This window comes from Arachis hypogaea, chromosome 1, assembly GCF_003086295.3.
Source record: "Arachis hypogaea cultivar Tifrunner chromosome 1, arahy.Tifrunner.gnm2.J5K5, whole genome shotgun sequence".
Lineage (NCBI taxonomy): Eukaryota > Viridiplantae > Streptophyta > Magnoliopsida > Fabales > Fabaceae > Arachis > Arachis hypogaea.
In genome coordinates, this window is record NC_092036.1 from 13,882,373 (window position 1) to 13,898,871 (window position 16,499).

The following is a 16,499-nucleotide window of genomic DNA, read 5'->3' on the forward strand; positions in this document are numbered from 1 at the left end:
TCTAGAGCACGTGAACAACACACTGCATCTTATCCGGAGTCTCAACTTATATCCGAAGCAGGTGGACAACACCACTGCCTCTTACCCGATCACATATATCTCATTCATAATTCATCATCATCATCATCTCAATCATCACTTTCAATATCTCATTGAATTAATCATTCACTTCTCAAATCTCCACACCCTTACTCTTATTCCGTAGCCTAAAACCTAGCTATTGGATCTTGAAATAGAGTTTTCAGAGGTTTGGAAAATCAGAGGAATGGGTGATAGTCCAAAAATTATAAATTTTCATCAACACAGTGGTTGCGGAGGTTTACAGGCTTGCCGGAAAGGTTAAACAATGAAAAATAGCATTTTAGTGAAAAACAAGGCTTCGTGTGTATGCATGGTACTATGCGTACGTACGCACTAGACAACTTTTCCAGCCTGTGCGTACGCATCACGCACAACTTACGAATCCTCAGGTGCGTACGCACGAGCTCAAACACATTCTCTGGTTTGTGCGTGCGCACCCCAGCATGCGTACGCACACACACCAGAGTTTTAGGTTTTCTGTAACTTAGCCAAATTTAGTTTTCTGTATCCAACTTCTGACGACCATAATTTTTCCTACAAAACTTTGATTTTCTCAATCTTTAAACCGTTTTGAAGCTCTTAAAATTATCTTTAATTTGAAATCAATTTCATTCAAATCCAAAAATCGAGGCCAAGTTATGGACAACTGAAATTGGTTAAAAATCAAGTTTTACCAAAAATCTCTAAAACCTTTATATTTCCAAAACCTCAATTCATATACTATTATTTTACATCCAGAACAACTCCAATGCTCCCAAAATCATATTCACCTATTTTATAAACACTTTCCATCATCAATTCATACAATCTCATCAATCCACCTAACAATCTTTAATGCAATTTCAAACATCATTCATCAAAATATCATCAATCACAATTTATTATCATCATCAATCATCACAATCATCATTAACTACAATCAACCTCATTAATAACAATCATCATCACATTTTTATAATAGACTCAATATTTTTTCTAAGGAAAAGTATATGGAACCAACTAATAATCAGCCAAGAATGGAACAACATAATTAATTATAATTAGTTTTATTAATTTATAATTTAATTTGTTTGTTAAATTATTGTTGACCACGTTAGTGTTAGGAGAGAATCACGGAACAGATGCTTTGATCATTCATTAGTTGATTCCATATAATTAATTATGTTTTATTAATGCGTAACACATGAAACATAGAAATTATATCCAAAATCATCCAATTTACAAGAAAAAAAACATCCGTGTGCCTATTAGTAGCAACATCCGGTTACCAGTTGGCTGATTCTTGGCTTATATAGAGTTAGTTCCCTAGCATTGTTGTTTTCCTAAAAATCACTCAACCTCTAACCACTTCTTTATGTCACTCAATCATTCCATCACATATCAACATACAAACTCTTTTTGTTATTCACCAATCCCATGCATAATTTTTTACCAAACTCAATATTTATATCAACAATTCATAATCATCATCAACTCATTATATTAACAATTTGAATTTATAATACTACCACCAATGTCATACATACATATACAAATACTTACAATCAACTCATACTGTTCAACCTATCTTAAGGATAACTAACCTAAATTTTCACGTAACATTATATATTAACTACGAGAAATCAAAACCATACATTAGTCGATTTTTCCTTAATACTCAAAACACTTCAAATATCCACCGTTTCTCAAGCTCTAAAGCTCCAATTCCTCTCCAATAAAAATTTGGCTTCCAAAGTTCACTCCTAAATATCCAATTTCACCAATTCAATCTCCAATTCAGCATAAATTCAATCTAATATATACAATTTCATACATAGCCATAATTCAATACCTAAAATTTACAAAATTAAAGTATTCACAAGGCATATGAGTTTCTCACCTTATCCACGAATGATATGGGTGAAGTTTAATAATTATTCACTGCTAGAGTACCCCTAAATCATCAAAATCATAAAATCTCTCAAACACCAAAATTCAAATTTGTGGAAAAGGGAAAATAGATAACTGGGCTCAAAATTTCAAATTCCTTACCAAATTTTTCGATGAGTTTCATAGAGAATTCCGAGACAAACGTGTAGCCACTAACGGCTCATCAATCAGAGCTCCAGATTGAAAGTTACGTGGATTTTGAAATGTTGGACAAGGGTTTGGGATTTCCCTTCCCAAATCATCGTCCCTCACTCTCCCATTCAGTTTGGAGCATCATGAATGAGGTTAAGTGGCTAGATTTTGGTCTTTATATATGGATCTTGGGCCCAGTTTGGACCCGATCCAACTAGTTCGGTCTATTGGTCTAATTTTGGGCAAAAACTTTTAAAATTAGTGTCAAAATTTATATTTTAATAATTTTTTTCTTTCTAAATTATCAAATTTAATTTTCTTATTTTTTTAAATAATAAATAATTTATGGGTTAATTATTTACTAATTATCTGGAGTTTATAGTCACCACCACGTTAAAGAGACCTTGCAGCTGCTATAATCAAATTTATTGTTAGTATGGTTATTTTATTTTTTTCAGATTATTTTGTGAGTCTAGCATTTTATTAGGATATTTGTTAAATAAGTGATTAAATTTGTTTAATGAAGTGTGTGATTAGGAGTCGTTATATTAATTTAATGTAAGTAGAAATTAAATAATATCAGGGTAGGTTAATAAGTACATTGAGATTAAAAATGTTTGAGCTGTTAGAAGATTTTAGTAAATGATTTTTTTTCAATTGCATTAAACTTATGTCACTTATTTTTGTGATGTCTGTTATTAGTTTGGTAAAATTAGAATTAAGTTTTAATTAATTGGAATAATGAGTTTTACTTATTCTTTCAAATTAGTTTTTGAATTAGTTTCAAATTGTGAATTTAATAAGTTGTCCTTTTTATTAGGATGGTACTATTTTCTCTGAGATCAATTGGAGTTTCCTTTTTTTTGTAGTCTATGTAGTAATATTTCAGGTTAGTTTTTTATCTCTGAATATAATGAATTGTTTAAATTTTATGTTGGACTTACTTTTTCTATAATAGAGTTTTAGGACGAAAGTGGGAGAAGGTCACATAGTGGAGCCTTCTCGAAATCGTTGTTTTCCAGAAAATTATGGAGTTATAAAGGGTTGCGCACTCGTTTAGGATTTGATGTTTTATTGAGTGCGTGTATGTTATAATTTATGCTTGAGGTTGTTTTCTCGGTGAAAACTCATATTTTTCTCATTCTATTTTCAACCTCATGTTGAGTCACATAGAACAAGGATTGGAAGGAACGATGAAAGGGGGGAATCATCATCAAGTGGAACAACATATCCAATCTTTGCTCCGAAAGGAATTGCAATGGGTGCGGACAGTGACTACTGCTTAGAGAAAAAAGAAATCGATCCCACACATCTGTATGTGTTGCTTAACTGTGACCGTACTTCACCCAAACTCATGTAAATTTTTTAAATCTTCACAAATGTTGCAATTATTAAGATATTAACTTCTTAATCTAATCAAAACTTCTTTATCCTATTCTATTAGGTTATTCTAGTAGACAAATCTTGATACCTCAATGAACAATTTTTCACATTGGTTCAGAGAATACGTCAGCGTGTATCTAACTGATATAACAGATTGAAAACTAGTTGCACTTAGTTGGGGGGCCAATGAATAAGGGCACAAGCTACCTGATATAAAATGTTAATGGATATCGGTTCTATTCTTTACGGTAGTCGATCGGAAAGAAAACAGATAACAACAGAGTTTGGGTTCGTTGAGATTCAAGCTGTGATAATTCTAACTGGTTTAGTGTATTGCACAATATAATTCAATTAGAGTATTTTTGTCGCACTACGTAAAGGTGTGAGTGTTAAATGTGAATGGTATGATCCAAGTTCGCGATAAGAAATATAAAAGCACAAGGACTATGATATCACTGAAGTTAATGTAATCAGGAAATACAAGTACTACGATCCCTTTATTCTACCTCAAAATGTACGGCAGGTGTACTATTTGCCTTATCCGGGTTCATACAAATTTAGTTGGGTTGTTGTAGTTAAGACTAAATTAAGCTACTGCATTGAGTCTGATGGGACAGAGGGTTAGAAACCTTACCAGATTGATGACGCAACTCCTTTAAAAATGGTGGTTGATACTGGTAATCTGATCACCCTTAGGTTGGCTATTATGAATGATGATATCATTGACTTTGAAATAGATGACGACGTACTACCACCAGAGGACGATGATCTTAAGAATAAGACATGGTTGATGGCTACGAAAAAGAGGAAGACGAGTTCGATGATAAAGAAACTACCTTAGAAGAGGAGGATGGTGAACTAGAGGAAGAAGATAATGTATATGAATAGGGTTAATGTAAATATAGTTCTATCTTTATGTATTTCTTTACTAAACTTTGAGAAGAATGTAATATAATTAGTATTATTTCAGATATTTTAATTACCATCATTATGTGTTTTTAATTCGTATATTTGATATTTCACATCAGATTTAAAGCACTGCTTCAATTATTAATTATCGGGGTACATTATAAATAGATGAAAAAAATTATTTGAAAAGAAAAATAATCTACCGTCAGAATTACCGTCAAACTATACGAATGGTAACATCCCAGCTAATTTTTCAAAAAAACTTAGAAAAATTATTTTCATTGGCTTTTATCGTCAGATTACTCTGACGGTAAGGGAGTGCGAAGCCATATGCTTTGGCGCCAATGTTACTTCGAAAAATTTTCAATGGTAAGTTGCAACAGATTTCATTTTTTTATATCCATATTCCGCCACTAAATTCTACGCAAATTACTATCGGATACATAAATTCAACGGTAATTTGTTACCAGTGAAGTTTATTTCGTCGGATAAATTTCGACACAAAATTCGACAGTAGATATTATACTCTCAAATTTTATTCATTTTTTCGACAGTAAATTTGACGATACTCAACGTTTTTTCTTAGATGAATGACACAAAAAGTTTAGGTAAATAAAACAAGAAATATTTAAAGAATCACAAATCCAAAACTTTAACTCGCTCAACTAACAAAATATATTCAAATGTGTTTTTGAACAAAAAATACATCAATTTATTACAAATGACATAGAAATAACTAGATCTCTTATGTATGAGTTCAATATCACTCAACTAGTTCAATAATAAAAAAGTGCATCATTTAGTTAGAAATGACAATACAGTTAAAAATTTTCTATGTCATAGTTAAAGAATTTTGGCATCAAAATTTAAAAATTCTAATGTCACGATTAAAAAATTTTGGTATTAATTTTTGAATAAATTTTGTACAAATTAAAACTCTATTTTCTCGTCATAATTCTTGTTTCATTCTCTTAATAAGAACAGGTGTCACGATTAAAAAATTTTGTCAAAATTAGAAACATCTTGTGTTACGGTTAAAAAGTTTTTATGCTACTTTTTTTTATAAATTTTGCACAATTCAAAATTCTTTCTCTTTCTCTTTTTCTTTTTCATCGTCATCTTCTTTTTCTTTTTCTTCTTCATCTTCTCCTTCTTATTTTACTTTCTCATATTTTTTTATTTCATTATCTTAACACGAATAGCAAAAAAATATTAAAAAATGCTATAATAACCACCAAAAAATAGAAGAGAAGGAAAAAAAAAACAAAGCAACAACAACAATAATTAAAGAATAATGATAAAGAAGAAACACCCGAAGAAAAAAAGTGTGATTAATGCGCATATTGTGTGAGTGATTTTTGTTGAATTTTAGCTAACTTAATTGGTAAAAGAGTAAATAGCCATTTTTCTGACCATGAAAGATTCGAATGGTGACAAAATTAAATTAAAACTAAAGTTATATCCATATAAGATAAGTTTCAATAATCAAAAATGACCGATTACTAAATTTTTATTAATAATTTCATAAATACTCCCTTATCTTCTTTGCCCCCTCTCATATTTGTCACTTTTCAAACCCAAAAAATTTATTCCTTTCTTTCCATATAACCTATCTCTTCTTTCTCTTCTTCCATGGACTTCACTAACCCTTCTCTTTTCCAAACTTCTCTCTCTCTCTGTATTTCTGACTCTTTGTCTTTCTCCGCCTTTTTTCTCTTCTTCTTTTCTTGAAAGCTCTGCTGCTGACTGCAAGTTCCAAAACGGTGTTAATGGATCTTCTTTGAGCTCAGATAACGACGAAGGTTTTCTCGGCGGTGACGTCGAGGACTTTGACACAGAGCCCACCAGGCCCATTTTGGTCTATCCCGATGCCAAACCTTCGAAATTAGAAGATGAATTGCTAATGCCAATAAACCTTCTTTGCAGTTTTTAACCCCTGACGACAATAGACCTATTGTCAAGGTAACGCTCGACGATGACGAACATGCTCATGCTCATGATGACGATAATGATAAAGATAATGATAATGGGATTGTTGCTATTGAGGATTCAGGTGGCAGTGGTGAAAAATTGGGCGATGAGGTGAAGGAGGATATTTTGGGTGGTTATGGAGTTTTGTGGTGATTATGGAAGGAAGACGAGGAAGAAAGGAAAAAAAATGGATACTTACAAAATTATTAACAAAAATTTAATAATTGGTCATTTTTATCAAAAAAAATTATCTTTAATGAGTATAACTTTACTTTTAATTTTTAGGATTAGTTTTGTTAGTATTCAAATCTTTCATAATTAAAAATAATTATTTATTCTTGACAAAAATACTTAGATATATAACAAAATCATTCAAAATTACTATGATAAAGAATTAAAATTAATAGTTTCAAGGCTTAATATAATTAACATTAGACTATGAATAATTTTACATTCTTATAATATATAAAATATATACATCTATTTATAAAAATAAAAGGGTACCCAACAACATATTAGTAGGAATAATTAATAAATTTGTTTATGGTTCTTAAATTTTAGATAAATAAAAAAATAAAATTCACTTTTTTTATCTATACTTTTAAACAATTTAAAAATAAAATAGGCACAAAGAATCCCCTGATTAATAATAGTGCGTAACTATAATCCAAAGTAATTAAACGAATAAAGTAATAGTATATAAGTAGTCGTCCTTACTCTGTAACCGCATGATCCTCGCCTGCCTCTTGTTGCTTTGTTGCGATAAGCCGATAATAACAAACTTCCCCTCCTCTTCCGCACCCTCAAGCCCCCAAACGACGACCACTTCCACACACCACCATCGAATTTTCCGTTACACATATTCTAACCACCGCCACGTGCTACTCATTCATTGGCTCATCTTTAACAACCACCCTCATCATTTCCATTGAACTACCACTTCCTCTTTTTCTTCATTCACTTTCACAAATCACAAACTTCTCTTCCCCCTCCTTCTGCCTCTTGCTAGCTACCTTAAGCTCAGAAAGAAAGAGAGTTAGTTAGTTAGTTTTAATGGAGATGGCTGAGGTTGGAGTAGTTAGAACAAGAGCTTCAGCAGCATTGGCCATGGATGTAGCTGTTGCTACTGCTGCAACTTCACCTTCACCCGATGAACCCGCACTCAAGAGAAGAAAAATCAAAAGCGAAGACGAAACAAGCCAAGATCTCATAAAATTCTCAGCATCCTCATTCTCTGACCAGCTTAAGAGTAGCATTGACGGTGAGGAAACAGTGCCGCGGGAGGCGGCGGCGGAGGAGGAGGAGGAACGGTCCTCCGACGAATCTCCAGCGTCATGTTGTTCGAGCAATAACGGATCCTCCACCTGGCTCCACGAAGAGAGCATCAAATTCTTAGATCTTGAGGTAACTAAATTGAAGAAGCAAAGTTGTTTCAAGTTGAACTAACATTTAGAATTAATTTAATGTAGAGGCACGGATATTTAATTAATTGAAGCTGCGTTTTTCGTCTTGATTTCTTTAAATGCATGTCGTTTTCTTTCTCATGAAATTTGATGTAACGCTTTTTACAGGTTCAGAGCTCCCAGCAGGCTGAAACGTCGGCGTGCTACTGCGAGAACCAAATAAGGTCTCAAATTAGTACTAACAGTTCAAATTTGCATGATTATTTGGTTCATTCGAATTTTGAAAAAAAAAAAAAAGAAAGAAATAAATTCTCTGTAGCGTATGTCATAGTAATAAATTTATTCCTTCCGTTCAACATTGTAATAAAACTTCAAACTCGAAGATCAGAAGAATATCTCTGAAGAATAAAAATAACATACATTTTTGTCTGTGTGTTCACAGGAGAGAAATGAGCCTCACGAGTGAGCTAGGAATGAATTGGCAAGAAGTGGAATCATCAATGGATAATAATTATAATTATAATAATGATAATAATAATAAGCGAACAAGAACAACAACAATAGTCAATAATTCCCGCGTTGTTCTATCAACGAAGATGCCAACAGAGTTGGAGCTTGAAGAATTTTTTGCTACCGCAGAGAAAGACATCCAGAAACGATTTTCAGACAAGTAAATCAAATTAATAAGTTCATCTTTTTTTTTTATCCGTTTTTCTCTAATACAAATTACTACGCTACTTTTTTTAACCTATGAAAGTTATTTATTTATTTTTTTTAACAAATATTGTTTTGGTGCTTGCAGATATAATTTTGATATTGTGAAGGATCTGCCATTGGAAGGACGCTACGAGTGGATTCAAGTAAAATTAACCCCATAAATGTGCCCAGTTTCTTGTGCCCAATAACATTATTCCGGTTCAATAACGAAATTAATTGTTGAGCTCCAGAGTGAATATTTGTGTAGGAAAAAAAGTTCCTTCCCAAAATTATTAAGGAAGGAAAATAAAAGTGATATATTTGGATTTGAACATGCCAATTGCCATTTGGCACTTCCCGAAATCATTCTTATAACGTTAATAATCTACTTTAGCTACATTCAAATTTTCATGTCATTGATTCATTTGATCCTATTGTATCTTATCTTTCATGGTCTAAGACTTTCTGTTTGATGTAGAGCTTTTATTTCTTTTTCCCTTTTATGATTAAGAAATAAGAAGAATTTCAGATATTTCTAGAATACCAGCATTTTAATAATTTTAATGGTTGTCTTAATTATAAAATATATATAATATATATTAATTAAAATTAATGGTTAAAATTATTAGAACTTTAGTATTTCAAGATCATTTGAAAATTTTTCAGAAATTATATATACCCTTCTTGTTGTTAAGCTAGATCCTGTGCCAAGATCTGGAAATTCAATTCCTTTGATAGTTTTAAGCATTGTTTTAAATTGTACTTCACAGTTTGCTCTTAAGGGATCTTTTGCAATTAGATCAAATAATTCATTTTACTATACAATTCTTCACATTGCAGTCTCAATATAAAATCACAGCGATTCAAGTGTACTTTGTACAAGATTCTAGTATCGTTTTTCTCATCTGAGCTCCCCCCATGTAATTCGCGTCTGTTTCTTTATCCATTTTTAACTTTGCTTGGTACGGCAAAAGCACTGGCAGCTGATGGTTTCTTTTTCTTTTCTTTTTCACTTTCTTCATTTGTTTTTATCCCTTTTCCGTGACAATAATTTCCTTTATTTCCTTGTCTTTAATTTCTGGTCCGTCTTCTCTTTGCTTTATTATTTTGATTATTATTATTTGGACATTTTAGTGCTGACCTGTCTTTTCCTTAATTGAAAGTGTTAAACTGTTGAAAATAGATACTTTGCCTTTTCTCCTGAACCTTTCTGCCATAACTTTGGTCCGTGGATGATGATTACGGGACTTTTCTCAATTTCAATGTATCATTATACAGACAGTGAGACTGATAACAAGAAACAAAAACACAAACGACATTAGCATGATGGTGAATGATTTTTGGTGATTGGACCTATTGCACAAATAAATTTGATAACTGTGTAAAAGAAAAATAACGTAAGGAGTTAATTTTTAAAAAATTATTTTATTTATCTTATATCATAATTTTTAATTCTAAATTTTAGATTATAAATTTTAACTTCTTCAAAAAATAAAAATTTATTTGGGTGAACATTTACAAAAAAATATTTTTTTAAATATTTTTTTAAATATTTTTTAACAAAATAAAAATAATTTTATATTTAGATATATTATATAAATTTTTTTTAATAATTATGTTGGAGTATAATAATATAACTTTTTTTATTTGTTATGTTAAAAATATTTTTTATTTTTTTAATATTTTTATTTTTACTATTAAATTTTATCAAACACGCTGAAAAATAAATAAGATATTTTTTATTAAAAAAGAATATTTTTTTAACAACTTAATAACACTCAAACAAATACTAAATATTTTTAAATTAAAAAAATAGTTAATATTAACTAACAAAAAATTAATTTTTTATACTTTCCCATAAAAGAAATATAAATCTAGCAAATTTTTAGTTAGTAGCAATTATTTTTTATATTTTGACTCTAACAATTTTGGTTCTTCATTTTTATATAACATATTGACCCTAATTTTGATGTAAAATTAATTTATTGTCAAACTTTTTGTTTTCTTTCCTTTCTTCAATACAATAGGAATTTTTTTTTTTTTCACACACATAACCAATTCTATAAGATTTCATTTTTGCTTCTCTCAATCTATGTCTGGCTCTCTGCCTTTCCTTCTCTCATTGACAAAGTATCTCCCTTCTCTTTTCCTCTCCCGCCATGGTCAGATATCGTTGCTCTGCTTTTACATTCCTTGATCCCCTGCTCCACTGTGAAACAAAACTAAGGAAAGCACTCTACTGAAGATTCCTTTGCTAAGTCAGCTATTAAGACTATGACCTTGTCTCTTCCTTCTCACTCATTGGCCTTCTTTTTTTAAGAAAGAATATTCAATTAATTGATGCAAGGGTTCTAACATTTTATTTTAAATTAATACTAGTATTTATGTTCAATTTTTTGTGGGGTAGGAATTGCTTCATCGATCATGGTTCTGGTCTATATCTTTGTGTCTTTGAGGTTGATAGTTTAACTAAAATTATTCTTATTCATGTAATTAATAGAATATGCCCTTTTGAAAATAAAATATATATTTATTTATAAATTATTAGATGCTAGAAGAATATATATTTATGAATTATTAGATGCTAGAATAATATATTTATGATAAAATTTACAAAAGCATTATTAAAAAATGTGAAATTAGAATTGATTTTACATCATAATTAGAGTCAATATGTTATAAAGAAAATAATTAATAAAAATTAGTGGGTCAAATTATAAAAAGTAACTATTATTAAATAAGAATGATTGATTCTATATTTCCTTCATCCAACCATGGTGCATGTGAGAATTAAAATAGTGAAGCGACGAAGAATTCTTTTATTAGTAGTTGGATGACCATCACATAAAATATCTTATTTTATTTTTGTAATTTTTAAAATAAGATTCGCGATGCGCATGAATTTCAGAACGTGTTATTGGGTCGTGCGGGTTGTTGTGGTTGTGACTCAATGAGGGATATAGAAATTCAAGGCACTCATGTGCCTCTTCTTCTGGATGGCTCATGATAATGTTGCTTTCAGTTATGTAATAGTCATTGCATTGTTCAAGACAATATTCTTGTCTTAATCACTACATTGATGAATGGGAACAAATTAATTCAATACCAAGAGAAGTTAAAATACTTCTTGATAGTGATTTATGATATATATATATATATATATAGTTGTTCATTGATAAGAGTAGTACATCAATGTCTGTTATAGAATAGTTAAACAGTTTTCTTTTTGAGAAAAAATCTGTTACAAGTTTATTACCATTAAAAAGTTTTTTTTAGAGAAAAAATCTGTTATAAGTTTATTACAACAGAATTCTAGATATACTATATCCAAGCTATGAAATACATACACGGATAACCAACTTGAGTTGGTCGAGTGGTCAACTCACTCATCTACTTAAGCAAGTATCGGGAGTTTGAATTTCGCCTTGTGCATGCAGCAACTCATTGACCAGCGACAGACCCTTAAATGAGCTCAGATTCGCGACGGATTAGTCCTTAACCTGTCGAATTGGGGGATACCGTTTGGGTAAACCAAAAAAAAAATACATGCACAGATACAGGACACGACACGATACGTGATATGACGACATACGAATTTTAAAAAGTTATCGGACACGAGGACACGCATATATTAAAAATATAATATATTCATTAATATTAAGCTAATAAGTATTTTCAAAAATAATTATATGATATGTATTTTTTTTAAAATGTATATGTATTCAAAAGATAAAATCCTAAACTCTTATGTCTTAATAGAGTTAGTAAGAATTTTGTACATCACATGTATAGAAAAAAATTATTTAAAATCATATTATTTCTCCATCATATATGGTTGATATCTTTATCATTAGAAAAAATTACTCTTTTCAACTCCGGTTCATCAAGAGAAAGTAAGCAACTTCAAGAACACCATTTTTCTTATCAATTGGTAAAAAAACATCTACAGCAATATTCCACATCATAGTTTCTCCTTTATTGTATTGTCGAGTTTTTCTTGAAAGAAGACGAAGATTAGTATGCATAAATACTAAATCTTCTTCACGTTTAGGCTTCAAGTTGTTTCTTTTTAGGGAATGGATAAAAGAATAAATGCTCCAATTCCTTTCACAACAAGAAGATGAAGATGGTTGCCCTAATAGGTTAAGAGCAATTGGTTGAAAAAATTTTGCTTTACTATCATAAATTAGCCACCAAAATTTTGCATGGACTATGCCTTTATCATTCAAGAAGTCATAATCATTAAAGACACCTCTACCATCAGAAAAGTTTGCAAATTCAATGTTTACTTTTCTCCTCTCTTCTTTATTAAGAAAATACCTCTTCAAGCATTTAACTCTTTCATCAATGATCTCAATATCTTGATGAGGAGAAACTCGTGTAGGATCTTCTCTCAACCATTGGTGGCTATAATACGGGAGTGGATCCTCTCCGGTGAAAAAAAAAACTGGATGCTATCCAGTGTGTAATCTAACCTTTCATTACTTTCTCTCTCCTATTTAATTTTTTTGGTTCCACTTAAAGAATTAAATGTGAAAGATCACACTTTATTCTCTCAAGTATTTTTCCCACTTGAGAGGATCCATTTCCTTATAATACCTATATAATTAGTGGTTAAGCAGAAATTATTTTAGCTTCACTTATAAATACAAGTTATAAACTATAAATGTAAAGAGTTACCTTGGATTCAATGAATGTGCTAAAACAATGAAGAGGTGTGCTACTTTTTGTCCATCTTTAAACTAATATTGAGTGCACAACATTTTAGAAGGACGATGACTCTTGTTCATATTTTCTTTTATAGAGATATATAACATTTTTTACCTTCTTGATCATTGAATCTCACATCTCATGAACCAAATGAAGAGTAGGTGCATCCGTGTCAAGACTTCTTAAAACATCATATATAGAATTTGTAAAAACAAAAATATAATTAATTTTTTGCCACTAATTTTTATTTAAAATTTTTTTTGTAACAAACTCAACTTTGTCAATATTATCTTCCTTGTATGAAGATCACTTTTGATTATGTATTTTACTGTATTTAGCATATAAAAGCATTTGTTCAAGTACTTCTATAAAAAAGAAGGTTGATGTGTAGTGTCTTAAATTTTTCTAAGAATTTAGAGTATTTGGTTTTCTTTTTTTTTTTTTCTGGATGAGGACAGGAAATTCTTGACTTGTGCTCTTGCACTTTGACCTTCTCTCTTGATGTAACTTTTGAAACTTGAATGATATATTCTTGAGAGGTGAGGATCACGTGTTCCTCTAAGGGATTAGCTTCTTCTTGAGCTTCTCCCCCCACAATTTTACTTCTCAAATAAATAGTCTTATACTCTTTTTTAGAATTTGGAATTGTTTCACTGGAGAATATTTGAGTGGATTTAGCTAATTGTTAAGTAATTTGGCCTATTTTCACCTTCAAATTTCTAATTGAAGTACCTTAATTTTTAAAGTTGGCTCTTATTTTTTCCATGAATGAGAGTGTGACTTGGGAGAGTTTCTCCATTGCAAGTTTAAGATTGGTAAGTTTTTGAGAGTCTTGAGATGGTTGGATGGGGGTGGTTATTGTTGGTGAGTGTTGAAGGTATCATGTTGGGAGTGGAAGTGATTTTGCGGATGGTTGTTGTTGAAGTTATTGGACCTCTGACCTTGATTTTCACAAAAAATTTGGATGATTTCTCCATCTAGAATTATAAATCTTAGAGAATAAGTCTTTGTGAGGTGGCTTGGAGTATTATTTATATAATATATTTGCTCCAGGAAAGAATGTCCATACACCAAACCTTCACTTTTTGGGGGGTCTATTACTCATGCTATATGAATTCTCTTGGGTATTCACTGTTGAAACTTGCATGCCTCCTAATTGTTGAGTAAATGTATTAATTTGTTATGACATAATTTTATTCTGAGTTAACAAAGTGTCCAAGGTATCTAATTTCATAACTCCTTTTTTCATTGATCTTTCGAAATAATAGAGGTACTGATTGTTGGCCACCATTTCAATTAACTCTAGTGCTGCATCAGTGGTCTTCTTCCTATGCAAAGATCCTCCAGCCGAATTATCCAATGAAACCCGTGAGGCAGGGGTGATCCCATCATAGAATACCTGAAGTTGGACCCAGTCAGCAAACATGTTCGGAGGGCACTTTCTCAACATCTCTTTGTACCTCTCCCAAACTTCATAAAGGGACTCTCCTTCATGCTGTTGGAAAGTCTGAATGTCAGTTCTAAGCTTGGTTAACCTCTAAGGTGGGAAGAACTTGATTAGGAACTTGGTGACTAAGTCTTCCCATATGGCTATGTTCTTCTTGCACTGATAATCCAGCCACTGCTTAGACCGATCCCTTACAGCAAAAGGAAATAGCAACAACCGATAAATCTCAGTCGGGATGCCATTTGTCTTGACAGTGTCCCAAATTTGCAGGAAGTTAGAGATAAACAAATTAGGATCTTCCTGCGAGCTCCCACTAAACTTGCAATTTTGTTAAACCAATGTAACAAGCTAAGATATAGTTGTCAGAACCGAACCAATAATTAAACTGATCAGGCTACTGATTTACTGGTTCATTAGTTCAATTGATGAGTTATTAGTTGAACCGACAGAACTGATGCTACATAAATAAAAAATATAAAATAGTCTAAAACTTAAAATTAAAATTTAAAATATATATATATATTCACTAATATTTTAAAAATAATCAAATTTTAACAAATTATAATCAACACATTATAATCTAGTTATTATTGAATAAGTATATGAAATTCTAGTATTTTTTCATAATAAAGATTTTTTTAATTTTATTTTTATATTATTGTAAATATTTTAATTTTAGTGACTGATTAATTTGTTTGTATTTATTATATTATTATATACTATATGTATTTATTAAAAAATAATATTAATAAAGATCATATCATCATAAAAAATAATTATACTATAATTAATAAAAATATTTGATATTTTTTATTTATACATATTTAATTAAATTTATATTAATAATTATGAATAATAAAAAATATAATTAATTTAAATATAAGTGGATATAAAATTAAAATAATATCTACAAAAATTATTATATGTTTTTACTATATAATTAATAATTAGCATTTAAAATAATAAGGAACAACATAGCTTAGTGGCAAGGAGAGCATGCAGGCACAAAAAAGATCCAGATTTAAACTACATCTTCACCTATTTTGACCGGTTCTATTCTTTAAGCGGTTCAAATACTGGATCAGACCGGTTGGAAGTCCAATTTATTGATTTTTTGGTCGAACCGATCAGTCTAGTCTGGTTCTTACAACTATGACTTGAGGCTTCAGTTCAAAGTTGTTGGCATTGGCAGTAGGTGTCACACAATGCTACTTCCACAACTCCCTGGATTATGTATAGTGAAAGATCCAAGAGTGCTCCTAAGATGAGGAACATTAGCATTGTGATTTGTATTCTCAGCCATGGTGTATTCAGTCTCTTCTTCAACTACCTCTTCAACCTCTTCTTCAACCATTTGATCTCTAGCTTATTTTCTTTCATGCCAAAGAGTTCTTTCTATCTCAGGATTGTAGTGAAGATGCTCTTTATTCCTGTTATTCTGCATAGATAAAAAAACAACAAAGAAATCAAATTGGATCTTCCTTCACAAGCAATGACGAAGGAAATTTTCAGGGGGGAAAATAAAATAAAAACAGTAAATGAATAAAAGCTAAAAAGATCTAATCTAGGTAATCAATTGATTGGTAGTTTGTTAACCATGATTAATCCTCGGCAACGGCGTCAAAAACTTGATGTGAATTTTACACCACAATAATGCCGACAAGTGCACCGGGTCGTACTAAGTAATAAACTCACAGTGAGTGAGTGTCAATCCCACGAAGATTAACAAATTAAGTAAGCAATGACCAATCAATTAATTTAGTCAGATAATTAAATTTAGGTTTTTAAAAGGTTTGAACATAAACAGCAACGTAAAAGAAACAGTGAGTATTGAAAGA

General features: G+C 30.8%; 1 protein-coding gene across 1 annotated transcript; it reads left to right on the top strand.

Moving 5' to 3' along the window:
* Positions 1 to 7,124: 7,124 nt before the first annotated feature.
* Positions 7,125 to 8,920, top strand: LOC112798289 (uncharacterized). The gene is made up of 4 exons (XM_025841556.3): positions 7,125 to 7,809; positions 7,977 to 8,032; positions 8,251 to 8,478; positions 8,611 to 8,920. The coding sequence occupies exons 1-4, from the start codon at positions 7,459 to 7,461 to the stop codon at positions 8,684 to 8,686; spliced, it is 711 nt and encodes a 236-aa protein (XP_025697341.1). The 5' UTR covers positions 7,125 to 7,458; the 3' UTR covers positions 8,687 to 8,920.
* The last annotated feature ends 7,579 nt before the right edge of the window (positions 8,921 to 16,499 follow it).